Source organism: Heteronotia binoei, chromosome 13, assembly GCF_032191835.1.
Source record: "Heteronotia binoei isolate CCM8104 ecotype False Entrance Well chromosome 13, APGP_CSIRO_Hbin_v1, whole genome shotgun sequence".
Taxonomy (NCBI): domain Eukaryota; kingdom Metazoa; phylum Chordata; class Lepidosauria; order Squamata; family Gekkonidae; genus Heteronotia; species Heteronotia binoei.
Genome location: NC_083235.1, coordinates 57,661,922 through 57,683,790, shown reverse-complemented (window position 1 = coordinate 57,683,790; position 21,869 = coordinate 57,661,922). Strand labels below are relative to the sequence as shown.

Sequence of the window (21,869 nt, the reverse complement as noted above, 5' to 3'; positions counted from 1 at the left end):
GACTGCTAAACATCTAAAGCTATACAAGACCGGTGTTGGATCTGGATAACTGCAGAAAAAGGTACTGATGACTATCTTCATTCTGGGACTATTTAAAGTTAAACAAAATAAAATCAGAAGGTGGGAAATAGAGATTCAGAAAGTTTGGAAGAAGAAGGGGAGAAGGGGCAGAATTTGAACTTTGTAAATTTAAAGGACAGTGCTAAAAAGTGGAAAGGAATTTATTGTTTTGTCTAATTGCGGTTTTGGTGAAAAAGCCCCATTGTCACAGATTTGCAGCTCTCGCAGTCAACACAGGAAATACGTCAAACATCGCGAGATCTTTTTACCAGTAAAAACGGGATCTGGTGGCAAGAAAAGCAGGAAGTGTCGGATGGAAAAGGGAAATCGTTGAAGCAGCTAGCCTACTCTAGGACTATAATATCATAGAAAAACATCGGCAGCCATTGCTGGGAGGTCAAAAATTAAAGTTTTTAAAGTTTTCGGGACATTAAAAAATTGGTGACGCTGACAGAGGTGACAATTATAAGGTAAATACTATTGGACATTATCACTGATAATTATTTTAAAAACCTTTTGAAGGAAATTTTTTTAAAGGGAAGCATAAAGTCGCGACCGCCATTTTGGAAAAAAGAAAAACTTTAAAAATTAATATCTAAGCCCAGGAGGCTCTGAGGACGGCGAAATTAGGCTTATTGAAAAGGGCAAGCCTTACTCTATCAAACCTGATAGTTAAAATTTAGTTTGGAGAGGTCAAAATTTTCGGTGTTTTTTTAAATGTCAGAGCATAAGTTAACCCGTGCAAGGACTGCCTCAATGGAGAAAATGCAAGAGCAATTAGAAGCAATGGAAGCCAGGATGACGAAAGGGGTGAGAGACATGATAACTGCTTCTAAAAAAGAAATTAGATGAAGTCTCTCATTTCTTTTCTGTAGAAGACCCAAGAGTTAAGTGCACTTCTGAAGTGAAGGTGGGTTAGGAGGCTTCCACTTCCATGCCAGAAATCTGGCTTGAAGGTGCCAACAAACCAGGGTCAAACTCATAATAGCCTGGTCCTTTTGCCTCATTTCACTGAGCCTTGAGAATGAAAAAGATGGGCTCCAAATGAGGAAAAAAATAATCAGTGAGGTATTATAGAGAAACTAATCCTTCTGGCACCTGGCCACATTCAGAGTGGAGCCAGAACACACAAAATGGCTGAAGATTCTGTGGATTGAAAGGAGTAGATCTGCAGCTCAGGAACCGATACTGATTTCACACTAAAGCTTATCCTGGGTGGAGAGCCCTTTTGCCCCTGGCACTTCTCTTCGTTTTCACACAAGCTGCTGCGGAGCTAGGAGTTGGCACGCTGCTCTCCTGAGGCAAGCAGAAACTGCTTGTAAGAGGATCTTGGTTGCAGCGGGAAAGCGGCGCTCCAACTCGTATCTCCGTAGCAGCTTGTGTGAAAACCGAGAGAAGCGGTGGGAACAAAAGGGCTCTCCACTTGGAAAAAACAAAATCGGTCTGAGAGAACACAAAGCTTCTGATAGTTCTGATCGGCACCCAGTTGGAGCACCTTAGCTGCAAGACACTTACTGGTTTGGTCTTAGGGGTCCAGGTGTATTTGCGGCAGGACACCCGCAAGCGAGGGCGCAGGTTAACACATGGTGCAGCATCTGCCAGGTTGCAGAGGTCAGGGAGGCTGTCCTCCTGGCCAGTAGCTTCAACGAGGGCCCAGGCTGCAGCAAGAGTGGCCAGGCTTTGCAGATTGAATGCCGCCAGGTCTTCAGCCAACACTATGGAAAAGTGAAAGGTTATTACTGAGGGAAGAGCATTCTCAACGAAAGGATAGAATACGTTAAACATATCAGAGAACATTCACACACCCTTATCTCAGTCTTTAGTACTTAGTGGATATATTCAGGCTTAAAAAACACAACCCAAGCCACAATCACAGCTACCAGTACTTCATGGTGTCAGTTGTATATTATTTTTGAATCCACAGAAACCTCTGCTAATTGGATGTCAGAATGCATCTTGGACTTGGTCTGCACTACTGGTTGCATACCATGGATCTGCTTTTCCAGAAAAACTCCAGCTAGTTTCTCTGCTCCTTCCTCATATGTGTCTAGTTTCCTTATTCATTGATAAATGAGACTGCAGAGTGGTAGCAACCTAGTCACTATCCTCATTAAACAAGCTCTGGAGTTGGGACAGCTTACAAGAAAAACCTGATATTAACTTGCTTCTACCTGTCCTGTTCTCCATACACCAGCACTCAAAGTCAACAGGCGCACAGTCGTGTTTATCTCAGGCACATACCACACTTCCATCCAGGCAGAGGGAAGTTATTGGGATGCCACATACCTCAAGAGGAGGCCAAAGAGGGTAATTCAAGCCAAGGGCCAGCAACTCAGAGCCTGTACTGGTAGAACTTATGGGAAAGAGGGGCCTCATGAAATACCATTACATTGGAGGGGGGCTTTGCAAGGGGGAGTTAAAAGCAATGCAGTTACCTAGCTGAAAGAGAATTTAAGTGCAACTGCAGATCATATGCAGAGAAAAGCATGAATAATGACCTTATTTGGTTGTTGCTCTATGGGTCATGTTTAGGTACAAGAATAGATGCTTATGAGTGTGCCTGCACACATGTGTGAGGGGGCATGCAAGGGAGTCCTTATATGTGGTTTCCGTTCCACTGTGGGCAATAAACGGTTCTGGTGTGTGAGCAGTAACCGTTTGAGTATAGATGAAAAGAACAGACTTTGCGTAGCCACAGAGGGTGATAACCATCTGCACATGTGGGTTGGTGTACACCTCTCTGGCAAGAAGGTTGGAGATGACAGGAGGCTCAAAAGGCAGTGGAAAGGTGTAGGGACCAAACAAAGGAGTACTCATTTTTGTTTTGCTAATGAATTCTTTTTGCGAAGTCGGAATACTTGTGCATGACGAAGAATCTGTTCTCTAAGGTGATGAGACCGAAACAGGAGATATCATCATAACACCAGAGGCCTAGCAACTGTTTCTTGCTGGAAGGTATTCATATGTGGTAAAACTTCTTCCCCCATGAAACTGGATAACACAGATGAATTGAACAGGTATTTTCCAAGCCTCTGGGGCTACAAGATTCTCATAACAATAGGTCCATCCCAAGTCTCTGTTTTGCTCGAAGTCCAGGTCCATATTGGAAAATCTCCTTGCCAGACCACAAACTATTACTTTCTGTATCCAACCCAAGTCTCAAAGGTTCTTGCCTTGCCTTCCAGTGAAAAATTATTAGTGAAAAATTCTCACAGGCAAAATTTTCTGCAGCTAACCACCAGGATGATGGTAATGGATACTCACCATGTAAAGGACACTCAAGGTAGTTACCCTCCATATCAAAACACATCTCAATAACTATGGGCCATTCTCAATATTCAGGAGCCCATCACCATGGCTTGGGTAATCCCATCCCTTAACTGCTGGATGGCATGTTACCCAATCACTAGTGCAAAGCAGAATGGAACAATTCAAGCCTGTACAAAATGCACTTTGAAAGCAGGCAACCAGTGACCTGTGGGAGTGCAGACTGCTTTGCAAGCCCAGGCGGTATTTGCCAGAGCAGAATGCTTAACCAGGCACATGGAGATATACCGGGTCCAGTACAAAGTGTTGGTCATTACCTTTAAAGCCTTATATGGCCGAGGACTTGCCTACCTATGTCTTTCCCCATATGAACCCCAGAGAGCACTGAGGTCAGTTGGGAAAAATCTAATGACCATCCCTGGGCCGAAGGAGATTAAATACCAGAATACTAGGGCACGGGCATTCTCAATCGCGGCCCCTACCCTATGGAACCGACTCCCCGAGGAGGTGCGGGCCCTGCGGAACCTTGATCAGTTCCGCAGGGCCTGCAAGACCGCCCTTTTTAAGCTTGCACACTTGGACTGCTAAGAAGATTGGTAATTAAGGATCCGCCAATGCGGTTTGAAGACCTATACCGCTGAATAACTGTACTCATTGGACTGGTTTTAATGTTGTTAAGTTTAGTGTTTACTGTTCTATATTGTTAAATTTAAAGGCTTTTAACTACTGTATGTTTTTATAAAATGTTGTTAGCCGCCCTGAGCCTGCCAAGGTGGGGAGGGCGGGATATAAATAAAATTTGTTGTTGTTGTTATTATTATTATTATTATCTACAGGGTTATAAGTGGAGAAAAGCTTATTCATACCAACTTGAAGGAGCACTGGCTCTGGTTTAAAAGATCCCAGCTGTTCTTTTGTCCTCCCAAACAACTTTTGGATTGTGTGTGTGTGTAAAGAAGTGAGAAATCTGGACAGCGGACAATGTCAGGCCTGGTTCTCACGAGAGAGTGACAGAAGTAAGAGAACCTCTCTAAACAAGGGTGTACTTTGGGAAGGAGCAGTGAGGCGTAACAGGTGGGCTTGCTGGTGACTTGTGACTTTCAGTAGGACGATGGGAAACTTGTTTAGCAGTGCAATGGGAGAGGGAGGAAGCTGTACAGCACACAGAAGAATGATGCAGATGTATCCTGTAATCACTAATATAACATTGAATTCCTAATGAAAGACAATAAAGGAGATTGCCTTGGCCTGCATTCAAATATCTACTGTATTTGCCTAAAGCGCAAATCTGAAACCTTTCTCTCCACGGTCTGAGAAAAGATTCCAAGACCTCTGGCTGTACCCTTCCACTCCAGAAAAACTTTACTGCTATGAACAATCTTGATCTCTAGTTGATAGTCACTGTTTTATACTGCAGACCCTACTATTGATATATGAGTTGTGGTCTCTCTCTCTCTCACACACACATACACTTGGTTACCCTTGGTCCCTCAAGGTCAGTATTGTCCCTCGAGGCCAGTATTGTCTATACAGACTGGCAGTGGCTCTCTAAGGTCTCGGTAAAGGACTTTCACACCACCTACTACCTGATCATTTTAACAGGAGATGCCAGGGACTGAGCCTAGGACCTTTTGCATTGAAATCAAATGCTCTGCTACTGATCTATGGCCCCTCCCCTGTCAAATCCGTGCTCATTAGTCATGAGGCAGGACTGGTATAGGATAGCAGATGTTCTCAGTTCCTCAATTAACACTGGAGAATTTGGCCCTGCCTCTGCATCCCTCTGAGAAGCTGCTCTGGTACTGAAGAGCAAACAGCCCTTAGACATCATTAACAAGCCATGCGACAAGGCACTGAGTCACAATACACTTTTCCATTTCCACTCCCTCTTGGTACTCACGGCCTCAATAAAAGAAAAGGGAGATGGCAGTAACCAGAGTCCTGTACTTTCTTACCATGAGTGGCAGTGTCACAGTGCTGCTGCCGGAGTTCCAATTCAGCCAGCTCACTGAGCAGGGCAATGCCAGGAATCCCTGAACTGCCCACGGAAGGCAAGGGAGGGGGGGCTGCAAGGGTTGGAGGTTCCAAAGATGGGAGCTCGCCCAGATCAATGCTGGCAGCAATGAGAGTATCCAGGCCACATGGTATTGCCTGCACACTGGTATGCGTTGATGGGACATCCGGCGAGCCAATGTCACTCTCATCCTCCTGGAAGCCATCTTCCAGTGTTGCAGCTGGGCTGTCCTCTATAGCCATGACCTCTGGGGAAGACCCTGGAATGGTCACCTCTGGCCTGGCCTCTTCCTGATGTTCTTGTGGGGCAGAGTCCAAGTTGTCTGTGCTGTCCCCGACCAGCAGGGGGCAACATGGCATCTCCTTGGTAAGTTCTGCAGAGCTTGGCCTCTGGGGGTGCACAAGGAGATGGGGAGGATGGGAACATTCTGCTTCAGTGTCCACAGCCCCATGGGACTGGATAGGTTCTGTCTCACAGCCTGACTCTTGTTCTGGTGGGAAAGTGCGTGACTGTTCTGGCTCAGCTGCCGTGGAAACAGTTTGCATAGTGTCAGGATCAGCTGGGTCCAGGGGTAACGGTGATGCATAGCCCAGACCAGCCACAGGATAGGAATAACCAGGGGGAAGGTCTGTTAAAAGAGAAAAGAGTAGAATGATAAGTACTAGCTAAAGGATATTACTTCCTCAGAACGCACAATGTGCTAGTGTATTCTTGAACTCTCCAAAAACTACAGAAAATGTGTCAACATTCCGAGGTAGGGCACCCTTTTTGAGCCATGTAACCTGGCCCTAAGTTCTCCTGCAGTCTCTGTAGGTTACATGTGAATGCCTTCAAATTCTGTAAATAAATTAGGGAAATCCAAAACAAACACAGATCCCTTGCCAATTTATTCCAGTGACATAAATTTGGATTTTTTCCAGAGTTATCCCTTCTGCAAGATGCCCAGGAAAAAAAACAGGATGGGATGTTAGGGTAAAATGGCTAGGGACCAAAGAGGCTGAGATCTTGATCCTGCAAAGACTACACTGACTGTAGAAGCTCTTCAGTTCGTCGGCCTTTTGTAGCCACTTCCTATAACATTACATTTCCCCCCACTACACCAATGAGGAGGACCAGAAATTTGCATTTTTATGAACAAGTATTTGGATTTAAAGAATTTGGGCTGCGTTTGCCATAATTACTGCATAGCTTTTGCCCAAGGCAGAGCATGCATTATAAAACTTACTAAGGAGCCCATGCTAGAGTTTTGGTAAGTCTTACATCAAAAAGGATTGCCTTATTGAGTCTCACAGAGACAGCAGCTGCACATACATAGTTTGCCCCAGATCCCCCCACCGCCATTCCTGGTCTGTGATGAATCTCTACCTGGTTCCAGCGATTTGGGGTAGTCCTGGGCTGGCTGCCCTTCAGGTTGTTTGCCCTCAGCCTTGGGACCGGTGGAACTCTGTGAGGGCACTGGACTTACAGCTGGCGAGCGGGGAACCACAGCAGGACAGACAGGTAAAGTGCAGGGGGCAGGGCATTTGGGTGGGTGGCAGCATGGGGAGAGCTTGGCTGAGCAGGCGGCTGCTGGGGACAGGCCTTTTGGGGGAGCGTTTAAGGCAACAGCTTTGTGTGATGGTTTGAGTGGCTTCTCAGGGCCTGGCATCTCCAGCTCAGGGGGTGGCTCCTCAGGCTTCCGCTGAAAAAGGGAGAGAGAAAGAAGGTCAATGATGGATGGTGAACGCCAGTAAAATTATTTGGAGCATCTGGGCACTCTGATGCTGTACATAAGGGACTGAGAAGCATCTCTGTCTCTGCCATATCCTCATCTCTTCCTGTGCCTTTTTCTATTCACCAGCTCTGAAATATACCCCACCCCGATCCCATGCTCATACTGACTGGGTGGCCATTTGTTTGAGCTATGTCCCCTTTGAGATCAGATGGGAACAGGAACCACACTGGTTTTAAGGAAGAGCTGGATGAAATCTTGTGTTTTCCACTCAGAATTATGAGAGTAATTTGTGTGCTTAAAAAAAAAAAAGAGCTAACAACAAATTCTGAACCAAAATTCTGAACCAAGAAATGATTACTTTTGTAGCTTGTATGAATTGCATGGAGCTTCTGCTCCCCGATACAGGAAGAGTAAGGTGGTGGTGATTGGAGACTCCTTGTTCAGAGGGGTGGAGCCCAAAGTGTGCCGACCAGACCTGTCATCCCGAGAGGTCTGCTATCTGCCGGGTGCACGCATCCAGCATGTGACAGAAAGGATTGGAAGACTTATCAAGCCCACAGATTACTATCCTTTCTTGCTGATCTACATGGGAATGAATGATACTGCCCGTCATAGCCCTGAACGTATTAGAAAAGACTATGTGGCTCTGTCAGAAGGTGAAGGAGCTGGGCGCACAGGTTGTGTTTTCATCAGTGCTTCCTGTTGAAGGCTGTGGCTTAGAAAGAAGAATACTTCAAATAAAGGACTGGCTACATCAAAAGATTCGGATTTCTTGGCCATGGCTTATGCTTTCGAGATGGTGGTCTTCTATTGGGAGAAGGTTTGCACCTTACAGCGGTAAGAAAAAGGGTGTTTGGTAACAGCCTTGCTAACCTATTAAGGAGGGCTTTAAACTAAATTGTATGAGGGAGCGAGACAATAATTCAAAGCCTCGTATGATGCCAGAAACTGGAGATAAGAACATTAAAGATTTGCAGAGAGTGGTGCATACGCTAGGTAATTTTAACTTGCAGGCTTGTACGGAACTAAACCCTCGGGATGCGTAAAACGTGGATTCTGATGTCTCTACACTAACGCACAGAGGATGGGAAACAAACAGGAGAAACTTGGAAGTCCTAATACAGGAAGGAGACTATGACATAATAGGCCTTACTGAAACTTGGTGGGATGACACTCACAACTGGAATATTAGGATTCAGGGGTACAACTTATTTAAAAGGGACAGGCAAATGAGAAAGGGCAGAGGTGTAGCAGTATATGTGAAGGAGGTATATACTTGTGAGGAAATATGTGAATCTGAGCATGGCAGCTCAGTTGCGAGTCTCTGGGTAAAAATAAAAGGAGCAAGAAATAACAGTGATATTATTGTGTGGGTCTGCTATAGACCACGAAGCCAGGCAGAGGACTTGGATGAGATACTCCTACAACAGACTGCAAAGTTCTCCAAGAGAAGGGATACAGTGATCATGGGAGATTTCAATTACCCAGACATCTGTTGGAAGTCCAACTCTGCTAAAAATGAAAAGTCAAATAAATTCCTTGCTGACAACTTCCTTTTCCAGAAAGTGAAGAAGGAAACAAGGGGATCTGCTATCTTGGATTTGATTCTCACCAACAAGGAAGAATTGATTGAAGAAGTGGAAATAGTGGGCACCCTGGGCAGAATTAACAGTCTTAGGGAAGGGAAAAGCTATACATAGTCAGACTTATAGGTTGGACTCCAGAAAGGCAAACTTCGATAAACTTAGAACTATGCTGGGTAAAATCTCATGGTCAGAAATACTTAGGAAGAAGGGGTTCAGGAGGGGTGGGAGTTTCTTAAAAGCGAAATAGTGAAAGTGCAATCACAGATTATTCCTACGAGAAGAAAAAATGGAAAAAGCCTAAAGAAGCCAAGTTGGCTCCATAAACAGCTCTCTAAAGACTTGAGAAATAAAAAAGACTCCTTTAGGAATTGGAAGGAGGGCCATATAACCAAGGATGAATATAAACAAATCACCTGTGCTTGTAGAGAAAAAGTTAGGAAAGCTAAAGCTCAGTATGAGATTAGGCGTGCCAAAGATGCTAAAAACAACAAAAAAAGGGTTCTTTTCTTATGTTCAGAGTAAGAAAAAGAGTAAGGACATGGTAGGCCCATTGCGAGGGCAAGAAAGTGAAATTGTAACTGGTAATGAAGAGAGGGTAGAACTGTCAAATCCTACTTTTCCTCAGTCTTCTCTTCTGAGTGAAACAGTGCTCAACATGGCAGAAACAGAACATATAAGCAGGGTATGAAGTTCCAACCTAGGATGAGCATAGGGGTAGTACATAAACACTTAGTTTCTTTAAATGAAACTAAGTCCTCAGGGCCAGATGAATTGCATCGAAGGGTTCTAAAAGAGCTTGCGGATGTAATTTCTGAGCCTTCGGCTATTATTTTGGAGAATTCTTGGAGAACAGGAGAGGTGCTGGAAGATTGGAAGCAGGCGAATGTTGTCCCCATCTTCAAGAAGGGGAAAAAATGATGATCCGGGTAACTACCGACCCATCAGCTTGACATATATACCTGGAAAAGTTTTAGAACAAATAATCAAACAGTCACTCCTGGAACATTTAGAAAGGATGGCTGTGATTACTAAGAGACAGCATGGGTTTCTCAAGAACAAGTCATGTTAGACTAACCTGATCTCTTTTTTTGAGAAAGTGACTACCTTGCTGGATCAGGGGAATACTGTAGATATTGTTTATCTTGATTTCAGTAAGGCTTTTGATAAGGTTCCACATACTATCCTTGTTGACAAGTTGGTAAAATGCGGTTTGGATCCTGTTACCATTAGGTGGATCTGTAACTGGTTGACAGATCGCACTCAAAGGGTGCTTGTGAATGTTTCCTCATCCTCTTGGAGAGGAGTGACAAGTGGAGTGCCTCAAGGATCTGTCTTGGGACCTGTTTTGTTCAACATCTTTATCAATGATTTGGATGAAGGAATAGAAGGAATGCTTATTAAATTTGCAGATGATACTAAATTGGGAGGGGCTGCAAACACAGAAGACGACAGAAACAGGATACAGGGTGTCCTTGACAGGCTGGAAAACTGGACTAAAATCAATAAAATGAATTTTAACGGATAAATGTAAAGTTCTGCATTTAGGTAGGAAAAATCCAGTGCATGGTTATAGGATGCGGGAGACTTGTCTTAGTAGTAGTATGTGCGAAAAGGATCTAGGGGTCTTAGTGGATAATACGCTGAACATGAGTCAACAGTGTGATGTGATGGCTAAAAAGGCAAATGCAATTTTGGGCTGTATCAAGAGAAGTATAGTGTCCAGATTATGTGATGTGATGGTATCGCTTCAGTCTGCTCTGATAAGACCTCACCTGGAGTATTGTGTTCAGTTTTGGGCACCACATTTTAAGAAGGATATAGACAAGCTGGAACAGGTCCAGAGGAGGGCGATGAAGATGGTGAGGGGTCTGGAGACCAAGTCCTATAAGGAAAGGTTGAAGGAGCTGGGGATGACTGATGGCTGGGGCTGATGGGAGTTGTATGCAAAAAAAATCTGGAGAGCTACTGTTGGCCACCCCTGATATAGAGGATGGTGTGGACTTGTTTTCTGTGGCCCCAGAACCAATGGGTTGAAATTAAATCAAAAGTGTTTCCAACTCAGCATTAGGAAGAACTTCCTGACAGTTAGAGCAATTCCTCAGTGGAATAGGCTTTCTTGGGAGGTGGTGAGCTCTCCTTCCTTGGAGGTTTTTAAACAGAGGCCAGCTGACAGCAATGAAGATCCTGTGAATTTAGGGGGAAGTGTTTGTGAGTTTCCTGCATTGTGCAGGGGGTTGGACTAGATGACCCTGGAGGTACCTTCCAACTCTATGATTCTATGAATTTTGCATATTATGACTAATTTACTAAGTTTGCTGTGCACAGGAAGGGCAAAAAGCTCTGCAGGCACAGAATTCCATTCCATGACTACTGGAAATCTTAAGAGTTAAGCTACAAATTACAGAGAAAAGAAGTCCATCCCATGCCCATCCAACACCATTCTAAAAGCACTTGTAGATCCACAACCTCAGAGACACAGAAGCACAGGCCCCAAGAGCTTTCCCCATCCCACCCCACCCCTGCCACATGCCTTTTAGCACTTGAAAAAGCATGTGTTGGGGGGGGGGGGGGTGACAAGAGCTCCTGGTGCCACGGTACCATACCCCCAATCTGGGCTGGGACCTCAAGATGATTTAAAAAGAAAACAACAACTACAAATGCGTTTCAAATGGGCCTGTGTCCTCAGTCACTTGTCGTTTGGCCCTTATTTAGCCTAGTTTTCAAGAATTTACCAGGCATTTTTTCCATTCTTTCAAGTTCCTCTTTACAATTGCAGACATACATTTTTGGGAAAGCAGAGCTCCAAGAAAAGGTGAATCCTGAACTCAGGATAATACTGTATATCTCCCCCTTCACCACTTCCAGAATTTAAACGCACACACAAGGCACTAATCACATCCTTTGGAATAACCACCACCGTTTTCTCTCTACGATAACAAACATGATGACAGCTAGATACCACTTGTATCCATTGAACCAAGAGTTTCACAAAGATCATGGAATGGGACTTCCTGCCACTTCCTCCCTCCCTCCCTCTCATTGTAGCCCACTGAGCCCCCCTCCTCAAATTCTGCTCCTGGGGACTAGAGGGCCCTCACAAAAAGTATCAAGGCAAAGTGGGAGGGGAGCAAAAAATCAAACCCTTCTCCACTAATGGAGGGCACTTCTGTCAGCTACCAACTTTACTTGGTAGGATACAAGGCAGGATGCCTGAGTGGCAGGGAATGGTATACAGTGCCATTTCTTTTGCTCTCATTGGGGTTTGAATATACAGTGTATGATATTTTGAGCCAGGTCAACACTGACTGAAGAACCTATGGATTCTTTTGTTCTGTCCTCCATGACAGCATGTGTTCCGACTTACTTAGATGAGTCATTGGCAAATATTTGCTGCGCTGTCATCTTTCTGCAACACTGTGTGTGTGACCCACCTCTGGAGTGTGAGAACTGATGTGTTTTCAGGTAAGGTACAAAGGTGGTGGTCAAGGGATATTCAGCAGGGAGCAATATCAGTTTGATCCCTCCCATTTTGATTATCCATGTTCTCCAAAGAAAAGGGAATAGGTTTCTAAGCAAGAAGAGCTCTGCTTTCTACAGTCCCACGACAGGAGAGTCCTGCTAGATAGTCCTGCTAGATACCCACTTACCTGGCTGTGTGTATGCCGCTGCACTTCCATTGCCTGTGCTGCACGCTGTTGTTGCTGCTGTTGCTGCTGCAGGGCGTAGAGTTCTTGCTGACGCAGGAACTGGGAGCGGGAGTAGACCGGGAGCTGGCCTGTGTGCTGCAGGTGAGAGCCAGGCCCCCGGCTAGGATACATGGGTGGCCAAATAGATGCCTGGTCCATCACCTCAGCTGCTGGGAGACATGTGAGTCAATTGGAGAGATAAACACTGGCAATCCACCTGAGAGACTTCTTCCTGATCCGTGAACCAAGAAGATCACACCTATCTGCTCTCACAGTGTTGCCTTATTCCCCCATCCCAGCTAGTAATCAACGAAAGTGGGGTTTATTAGTCAATCCCTTTCCTGCTGCTACTTACCCAGTGTGTGGGGGGCACCATGGGCTGGAGGCTCAGATGGCAGGATGACCAGCTGGGCAGGCGGCTCCTGTGACAGGGGGAAGACTGGTTGCATGGCACTGGGCATAGAGGCTGGGAAGCCAGGTGGTAAGTTCTGATGTAGAGCAGGATGCCCGATGCCTGGAGTGGGAATGGGCAAAACACACCGGATTTAGTGAGGAGCCCAACCTGTTTAGCACGCTCTCAAAACAATCTCATTCCCCCAAGGAAAGGAGCAAGAACCACAAGATTAGACTTTGCTTTTCTGGTCTTCCTTGGGATAAACTGTCTTACATGTCATTCGGTGTAATGTATATAGGTGGCAAAATGGAAAAACATTTCATTTATAACATATGACATCATTAATATGCTTTCAGTGCACAGAGGTGATATTGATGAAGGACATTAATTGCTGTGTCTTTAGATAACAAGTTTGGGTTGGATGATGCTGTTGTATCCATTTTGCCTCTACCTGGCAATTAGCAGTGGTCCCACCAGGACAATACCTGTGAGGGTCAAACTGTAGGGTGGACTAGAATCCAGTTTTGCTCAGACTGTGGACCTCTTACTATGGCATGCAGGTCCATACAGAAAATATTGTGCATAAGTGGAAGTTTCTGTTGTATGTGCTGGGCAGAATCAGACCTTTGGTTCATCAAAGTCACTATGGTCTACTCAGATGGACAGCATCTCTCCAGGTTCTCAGGTAAAGGTCTTTCATGCCACCTACTACCCTAATCAACAGGAAATGCCAAAGATTGAACCTGGGACCTTCTGTGTACCAAGCAGATGATCTATTACTGAGCCATGCGCTGCTCAAGTAATGATTGACAGCCATATGTGATGATCTGCAGGCAGAGTTGCATGTTATTTTCCATATGGAAATATGTGAAGGATGCCTGAGTGTCATTCTGGGGACTATGATTGCCCCCTTTGGACCAAACAGCAACTGAAGCTAAAGATCAGGGTTATCCATACAGCTCTCACCCTTGCTCCCCTAAAGAATGGGCCAGATACAATAGCAGAGGAGTTGCCAAGCAGAACTGATGGAACAACAAATGGCAAGAGCTAAAAAACAGGTGGGATTAGCAGGGAAGAATGGAAAGAAGCTGAAACTGGTGAACAATTAGGGCTACAGGATTGCAGATTGTGGGGGGGAGAACAGCTGCACATGGTCAGGGGAGGGATGGTGGCTCAGTGGTAGAGCATCTGCTTGGTAAGCAGAAGGTCTCAGGTTCAATCCCCGGCATCTCCAACTAAAAAAGGGGTCCAGGCAAGTAGGCATGAAAAACCTCAGCTTGAGACCCTGGAGAGCCTCTACCAGTGTAAGTAGACAATACTGACTTTGATGGACCAAGGGGTCTGATTCAGTATAAGGCAGCTTCATACGTTCATATATAGACCCAGCTAAGGGCTTAGTTTTAGTTACAAACAGCCAGGGCTTTTTTGGGCGCACAAAAAACCCAGCAGGGACTCAACTGCATATTAGGCTACAACCCCCTGACACCAAGCCAGCCGGAACTGCATTCCTGCTCAAAGAAATGCCCTGCAGAGAGCAGAATGCATTTCCAGTGCAATCTGTACTGACCGTATGAGTGTCCACCCATCCAAAGCGAAGGGCTGCGTGTCCGGGGCAACCAATGTGTATGAGCTGGATGAGTGTGGGCAGTTGGGTCTCCTCCCAACTGGCTGGCCTGCAGCGATGAACTGCCTGCAATCATCAGGTGGGGGGTCAGATCGCCAGGGCAGCTGCTTGACGGGTGAATGCGAGCAAACTCCACTAGGTCTTTGTTATCCCTGTTAGATCAAAAAAATCAGATGAAGAAAAGGCAGGCCAGCTGGATCCACCATCCCTAGCAAAAGCGTTGCAAAATAGGCCACCACAAAATCTTAAGGCCTTTAATCCTTACAGTTCGGAAATGACAGGACCCCTAAGTAATGGCAAGCCTGGCTCTCACATTAACACATCCATCGTTTACCCGATCCTAAAGCACTGGATAGAAACCCCCTACCGCTCCTTGATAGACGGCACCAAGACAGCCAGCAAAAATAGTTCTACCATAGTGCAACTTGGCCTTGTTCAGTACCTTCGGGAGACCCAATGATAATATCCCATCACCAGCTCAACATTCTTTTATGCCCCAGCCCTGTGGTTGTTCTGAGCCCTTACTGGAGCAGAAGGTCTCTCCCTGCAATCCCTAGACGTTCCTCACACAACCGGCTCCGTTCCTCCTCGGCATCCAGGTCGATGACGTGCACAGGTCGTGCTGCACCAGCTGTGCAGGGGGAGAATGGACAGGCAAAATTAGTAACACCCTCTGGCAGCCACAGCAGATGGGGTATTCCCTTTTTTCTGGGGAGAGGAGTAGTGGCAAGAAGACACTGGAAGACAGGTTACAGCTGAACATTTTGGAATTTTATCTCCCACCCCATGCATCAAAGTGGGATTGTCACCTACAAGGAAGAAAGGGACAGAAGCTCACTCCCAAGAGAGGGACTTCAGAAGAGTGGTAAGTGTGTGGCTCACATATCAAGGTCTGGAAGCATGGAATGAGAGGCCTTGGATGAAAGGAAGAGAAGCTAGAGGGCGTGATGTTTAAGGGATAAACAAGAAGATGGTGACTGGAGAGCACCGTTATCAAACCCATGTGGAATTTGGCCTTCTCTTCTGCTTACCATTTCACATTGTCAAGCTCACCTTTGAGGCCCATGGCAGCCCGGCCTTGACGACTGGAGCTAGATCCATAGGCTGGTTCAGGCCGACTCAGCGTATCCTTCTGACGTGCCACAGCCACAGCAATGCCCACTGGGGGCTGACGCACCTCACCATCACCATGGCCCAGTTCATGGTCCCTACTGCGGGCACAGTCTGGACGTTCCAGCTCCTGCTGTCCTTTGGCCCCCAGGAACTTGCCCCCGTCCTGATGGGCACAGCTGCCCTTGAGACTGCCCAGGCCCACAAAGGGAGCTTTCTGGCTCACAATAAGTGCTTGGTTGCTGTATTTCAGCAGGTTTTTCATGGCTGACACTTCGTCTGGGGGAGTTTGCATTTCTTGGGTCAGCACCGAACCCTGAGACATGAGGGTGGCCTGTTGAAGGCTGCTGCTAAAAGGGTCCAAGTAGGAGCTTTTCCTTTCCTCTGCCATGGACAAGGAAGGACCCTGGCCCTGAACAGGCCACGGTGGCAAGTGTGGTCCGTTATAGCCCAGAGAGCTCAGCTCCACTGATTTGCGCTTGGACTCTGCATGGCTGCCCACCTGCTCCATCTCTGGCTGCAAATGCTGCTGGTGGCGGATTCGAGCCACTTTCTGGGTGCCAGGTGTTGGCGGCTCCTTGGGGGCCTTGTCTAAAGTGCAGCAGGACTGGCTAAGTTTACACAGTGTCTCCTGAGGGCTGGGCCGAGCACAATCCTGAGGTGGCACCATCTCAAAGTGCCCGCTCTTAGGTTGGTGGGACAAGCTACCAAAATGGCCATCAGACCCTGTATTGTTCAGGTACTCCAGGCCTTTGAGGCGGGTGTTGGAATTCTGTGACCACTCCAGCCGCCGCTCAGCTTTGCCCTCTGCTTTGAGGTGAGAGAAAGGGTGGTTTCCATATGTGGAGGGGTGCTCTGGGCCCACATCGTGGGGGCGCTCCTTGCCCTCACAGGGCTCAGATGGCACCTGGAAGGAGCGGCTCTTATCAGTCAAGTGGCCTACAGAAGGCACAAAAGTGGCCCCACTGATCCGTAATTCCCGGCTGGCCTTATCCTGCAGAGGGCACATCCCATCTGGACTGGAATGAAGCTGCAGGCAGGGAAAGCTGCCAGTTGTGCTCAGGGCTGGGGGCCCAGTGGGCAGACTAGAAGGGACAGTGTAGGAGACTGAGTGGTGCAGCATCTGCCGCCGCTCCAGGCACTCACTGTAGGACTGGGGAGGCTCATGGTGGCTGAGTTCCTTGGTACAACGGCTTTGGACACCAGTGTGGCGCGGCAAGATGCCACCACCACAGCTGGGGAGTACAGCTTTTCCCGAGTCACCATTCAGCACCTTGGAGCTCAGCAGGCACGAGGGCAGGTGTTTGGGCCGGCTGTCGCAAGAGCCCCGCTGGGGAGGCCCATCCTTGCAGTTCCCCTCAGGTGTCAAAGGCATCACCAACTTGTGCCGCTCCTTGGCCTCCTCATCAGCTGGTCGTTCCTTGACCTCCCCCTTGGACCCCTTGTCTTTTGAGAGCACAAAGCGCTCATAGTCCTTGTGGCACTTTTGTCCATGGCCAGCCTCTCGGTCCCGGCTACAGGAGCCAATAGGGTGGCCAGGTGCTGCCCGGGCAATGCTGGGGAAGTTGTGATTGGCTGACAGCAGGGTGGGCTGAGCTGGCAGGTTCCGCAGATAGAAATTGTCTGTGGAAAATTACAAGTGATTACAATTGGTCTTCTAAAGATAGCATCCCATACAACCACCCTGTTGTAGCCCAAATATCTATATATCTAAAAGCAATGTATGGCCCCCATCTGCAGATCCTTAAATCTGAGGGACCACACTTACGCTATAGTATTTTTTCTGCAAACTTGGGGTACTCCTCAGATTTGCAGAAAAATGCAAAAAGTTTAAAAAATACACTGGGAATTTAAATTCCCCCAAATAATAAAAAAAAAGTGTTATCCATGCATGTGCAGACAATACACTTATCAGTTGAGCTGGCTGCAGCTGCCACCACCAATGTCAACCCCAGGCCTGGCCGCCATGGGGAAGATGTCAGGAGTGGCTATGGGCCTGGCTGCTGCTGTGGCAGACACTAGGAGGCAGTTCAGGCCTGGCCACGCCAGTCGAGGGCTCCGGCAGCCATTCCCTGCCTGGCTGCCATGGTGGAGGACTCCAAGAAAGCGTCTGGGGCCAGCCATGGCGGTGGAGGATGCTGGGAGCCTCTCTAGTCTCAGAGCAGCTCCCAGATACCAATGTTGTCGCTGTAGGTGGGTGGTGTGGCCTGGAGTCCCCCCTTGCAAGTCTTGCGGGCCTCTCACTTGACATCTAATTTGGCTCCCCACACTCTAAAACCTCTTCTGCTAGCATACCAAAGTAGCCCCCTTTCCAGAATTGTGCCACTTGGCAAGCAGAGGATGAAACTGTCTATACCTGACTCACACCTGAATGATGTGACAGGGAAGCAGAATTAGCAACAGGTACTGAATCCTAAATTCTTTAATCCAGACAGATAATTTATTTCTTTTTTCTTTCCTGTCTCTTCTCCTCCTTTCAATTGTCTACTCTATTTGTGTCCTTGATCAGAGGTCGATTCCACAGTGCTTCTCCCACCGCTTGGGGGCACACCCACATATCCCCCCACATATTCTGACCAAGCCCCAACACTTGCCTTTCTGGCTTTCATAAAAACGGTGCTGACCATACAGGACATTGCTGTTTCCATGGTGATCCAAGTGGCTCATAGGAAGAAAAGTGGATGCTAAGCTCCCAGAGAACCTCGGGTAACCTGGAGCTAAAACAAGAGGCAGTGAGGAATGAAATGCCAGTGTCACAACGTAATGGACAAGAAGCAAAGTCACTGGCTAGGCCCTTCGTCTGACCTGTCTCTACGCATATGTCTAAACAAGACTGCCAAGGGGGAATAAAAAACCTTTGTTAGGTCAGACTTTTGCCATGGCTGTATTAAGAGCCTCCCAGTGCCCAAAGCTGAGAATTACCGGGGTTTCAAAGTAGCAGAGATTCTGTGGGAAAAGGGTATTTTTTCCCTGTGGCAGCAAGCTCAAATAATGCTGTAAAATACTTGCAAAGGGAGATGAAACAGGGCAAAAATAAATACAGGAGGGAGTAAAAGCAAGACCAACAGCAATCCAAAATACCATCGCATAAGGCAATTCTGATTTATGCAGATCATTGGATGCCTTGAATATTAGTTGCACAGTCATGTGAAAAGTGTGAACTTCTGCCTAGTTCATAACAGCAGTCCCAGCTGAGCGGAAATGGCAGTGGTTTAACAAGGCTAGATGCCTAAATGAGAAAATAAATAGAAAATAAATCCAAATTCTGCACCAAGGTAGCTAAAATTTTGCAATAAAAATGAAATTTGCAAACCAAACATAGGGACCGGGAAGAATTGCATGTTTTCCAATAACATATTCTCTAGGTTTTGGAAGATTTCTGAATGTCTTGGCAAGGACAAAGGGAACGAACAGAAAGAAGAATAACTAGGATTGCAGGTCAGCAATATATAGTACCGTGAAGAAGGAACAAAGAGCTGTAGAGTGTTTTGAAGATCTATACTCTGACCACTGCAACTTCTTTTCTCAGTCCTGTTCTGCTGCTTTCTGCAGGGTACAAACTTGGTTTCTTTACAATACTAACATACAGGGTGAGATTGCAGAGACTGTGAATCATCTGAAGCTACACAATGTAACCAGTTCTGTGCCTGTGCAGATTAACTAGCACATATGCATGGAATACACACAGGCGCTGCCTTTAGTCTTTACCAGGATTGTAACTCCTGGCTTCCAGCCAGTCTGCATCTTAGTCAAATGTCAAATGCCACCCTTAAGGGTTTTAGCTAGGACAAAAGCAGGGGAAAGTATTTTGATTGGTGTCAAGGTGTGCAATACTAAATCTGCCCAATGTGGTGTCAAGTGCTAGCCCTGGGTTGTAGATGTTAAGGCTCAGAGGCTCTGGGTCGATTCCCCACTCTCTTATGTAGCTCCCATGTGAGCTCAGAGGAATCTCTCATCCATATGGGTGCTCTTGTGCGTGTCAACCTTAGCTCCCTCCTTCGTAAAGTAAGATGAATTTGTGGCCTGCTACACAGAAGTTTGCAAAAAGCAAAATCTGTTTAACGCTAAAGATAAAGACAATATGTGTTTAACGCTAAATATACAGAAATGCTTGCTATACTACTTCAAAAACTAACACTGCCTTTTGTTTGAACTTAATATACCAAACTCTAAGCCTGGTTTTAAGAAAACAGGATAATGTTGGCATGATTAAACTAACACACATTCAGCACTATCCTATGAACACTTTCCTGGAAGCAAGCCCCATTGAATGGGCCTGAGCAGGATTCTGAATAGACCTCTTAAGGATTGTCTTCATAATGAGGAAAAACATCATTTCCTCAAGAAAACAGTACCTGCTTTTTAAATGACGGAAATGTACATCTAGAAGTATTGGGTAGTTGTGGGTTTTGTTTTTAGCACGTCTTACTAATTAGTTATATGCCCCTCCTCCTAACACAATTGTAAACCTAAAAATAGAAAAGGGAAACAAGTTGCACAGGAAAAGCAAATATATATAAATATGTTCGTACAATACAGATGACTAATAATAATAGATCTAGCTCAAATACCCTGACAGACACCTCTTCAGACACAGCTGAATCCAAAGACAAGGTTTTTCCACATTTGTGACTCACAGCTTCCCAGGCTAAAACCCCAGAGGTAGCACTAAACAGTCTAGTGTCAGGCCAGTTGCAAAACTCTCTCCTTCCCCTGAGTGTTCCCATTAAGCATTTGACTCCTCTCTAGGGTACCTTGCAGCAGGAGGAAGCTAGCCCACCCTGTGTCTGCCCAACTAATCTCCCAGTCAGCGGCACACCAGGACTTTCAGCCTTGCCACCCCACCCCCACCCCCCGGACAAGCTGCCCGTCAGCATGATGCCGACAGCATTGCCTGCACCCCGCCCCCAGCAGCCCTGGCGTGCCGGAAGCCAGCTGGCAGCCGTTCAAACTAGCAGTCAGGCTGGCTGCCAGGGCACCGTGCCAGTAGCACCTTGCCGCTCACGCTTTTAACTTTCTGCATCTCACACGGAGGGGAGGATATTGGGGGAAGGGCACCACAACAGCCAGTCACCACAAGAACAGAGAGAGAAAGAGAGAGAGAGTGCATGAGGGAGAGAGAAAGCGAGACACGGACAGGGGACTTCTGAAGAGCTGAAATACCGTAGTTGGAGGTGAATACGCTGTACAGCCAGCATCATAGCACAGTTGTGGAGGCCAGGAATTGGGAAGAACTGTTCTTTGGAAGCCCATGGGCTGCAGCCAGGCACTCTTGAGTGTATGAGTTATGAGACAGAAAGCATGGACCACATTTTCAAGAGGGTGACTGCATTTGCGTACTAAGGGACATTTATCTTAATGGAGCAGAGGGAAACTTCTGGGCCAAGATAATCTGGAAGTTTGGGGAAGGATGTGAGGAGTTATGACAGGGCTGGGGTGGGGGGAGGAGGTACCCAGATGTCTTGTATTGGTCAGAACTGTGGAGAAATAATTCTCAAAGTCCTTTGCTGAGAAATTGGAGCGGGAGTTGGGATATTCTGAGGGAATTTTTGCAAACCAAAAAGAAGGGGAAGGGGGCCTTAACAGAGAACAGAGAAGGGAAAGGGGGCCTTAACAGAGAAAATGCATATTGTCCCACTGATCCCTTTTAGCTTACCTTTCTAGATAGGAAAATGCCTCCACCTCTATGCTACATGAAGTGGAACAGTATAAATAGAATCGCTTTGTGTTTTGTGGACAGAGGATGGAGATGGGGACAGACATAACAGCAGTGACCTCAAGAAGTAGGGAGTCTTTGTTGAGCAATTCCCTTAATTTCTAAGTGCTATGAAGGGGGAAAAGGGGAGAGGAAATCATTCATCTCTAACTTCATTCTGACCCACAGCCTCCATCATGCCCCATTAGAATTCTTCCATAAGTCCCCCCCCCCCTTCAAATAGAATCTCAAATAACTCAGGCTTGTTATATTGGCTCTCCCTGTACTCTAGAATCTCCCTCTCTGGAAAATTTCTGTCTCCCTCCTTCCTGGTGGTGTGGGTGGAGTTGTTTGAAATGAAGCTCAGAACACAAATGAGAGAAGTTTTCTTGGCCGATTGTTGTCCAAGAGTATGGGGATCCTCTTAGTCAGGGTTATTTTGTCTTCTGTGATACTGCATGTACGGAACCTGGCATAGAATCTTGAGAACCTCCACCGCCTTTCAAAAAGTAGATGGTGAGTACAAAAAATTGTGAGGCGGCATCTTCACAAGAGGTGGAGTTTCTGCTGAAGTACCCCTCCCTCCCTTAATACTCAGTCATGTTCTCTCTAGATGATTTTCACATACCCAAACCTGTCCGCCTGCCATAACACTTAACAGTTAACAGTTTTGCAAATTCTACACACACACACACATATATGCACACACAAATATTTAG

The 21,869-nt window shown here is 46.5% G+C and overlaps 1 protein-coding gene across 4 annotated transcripts in view; it reads right to left on the bottom strand.

The window, feature by feature from the left end:
* Positions 1–21,869, bottom strand: part of BAHCC1 (BAH domain and coiled-coil containing 1) — a 126,965-nt gene that overhangs the window by 32,481 nt on the left and 72,615 nt on the right. For 3 of the 4 annotated variants that reach the window (XM_060253341.1, XM_060253344.1, XM_060253343.1), the window contains exons 3-11: positions 18,050–18,172; positions 15,399–17,078; positions 14,871–14,976; positions 14,289–14,497; positions 12,683–12,841; positions 12,289–12,497; positions 6,707–7,022; positions 5,283–5,969; positions 1,576–1,775 (exon numbers count right to left, since the gene is read on the bottom strand). In XM_060253341.1, the coding sequence (XP_060109324.1) occupies positions 1,576–1,775; positions 5,283–5,969; positions 6,707–7,022; positions 12,289–12,497; positions 12,683–12,841; positions 14,289–14,497; positions 14,871–14,976; positions 15,399–17,078; positions 18,050–18,172 (3,689 nt within the window). The remainder of the gene's footprint in view (positions 1–1,575; positions 1,776–5,282; positions 5,970–6,706; positions 7,023–12,288; positions 12,498–12,682; positions 12,842–14,288; positions 14,498–14,870; positions 14,977–15,398; positions 17,079–18,049; positions 18,173–21,869) is intronic. The other variant, XM_060253342.1, reaches the window with a different exon arrangement.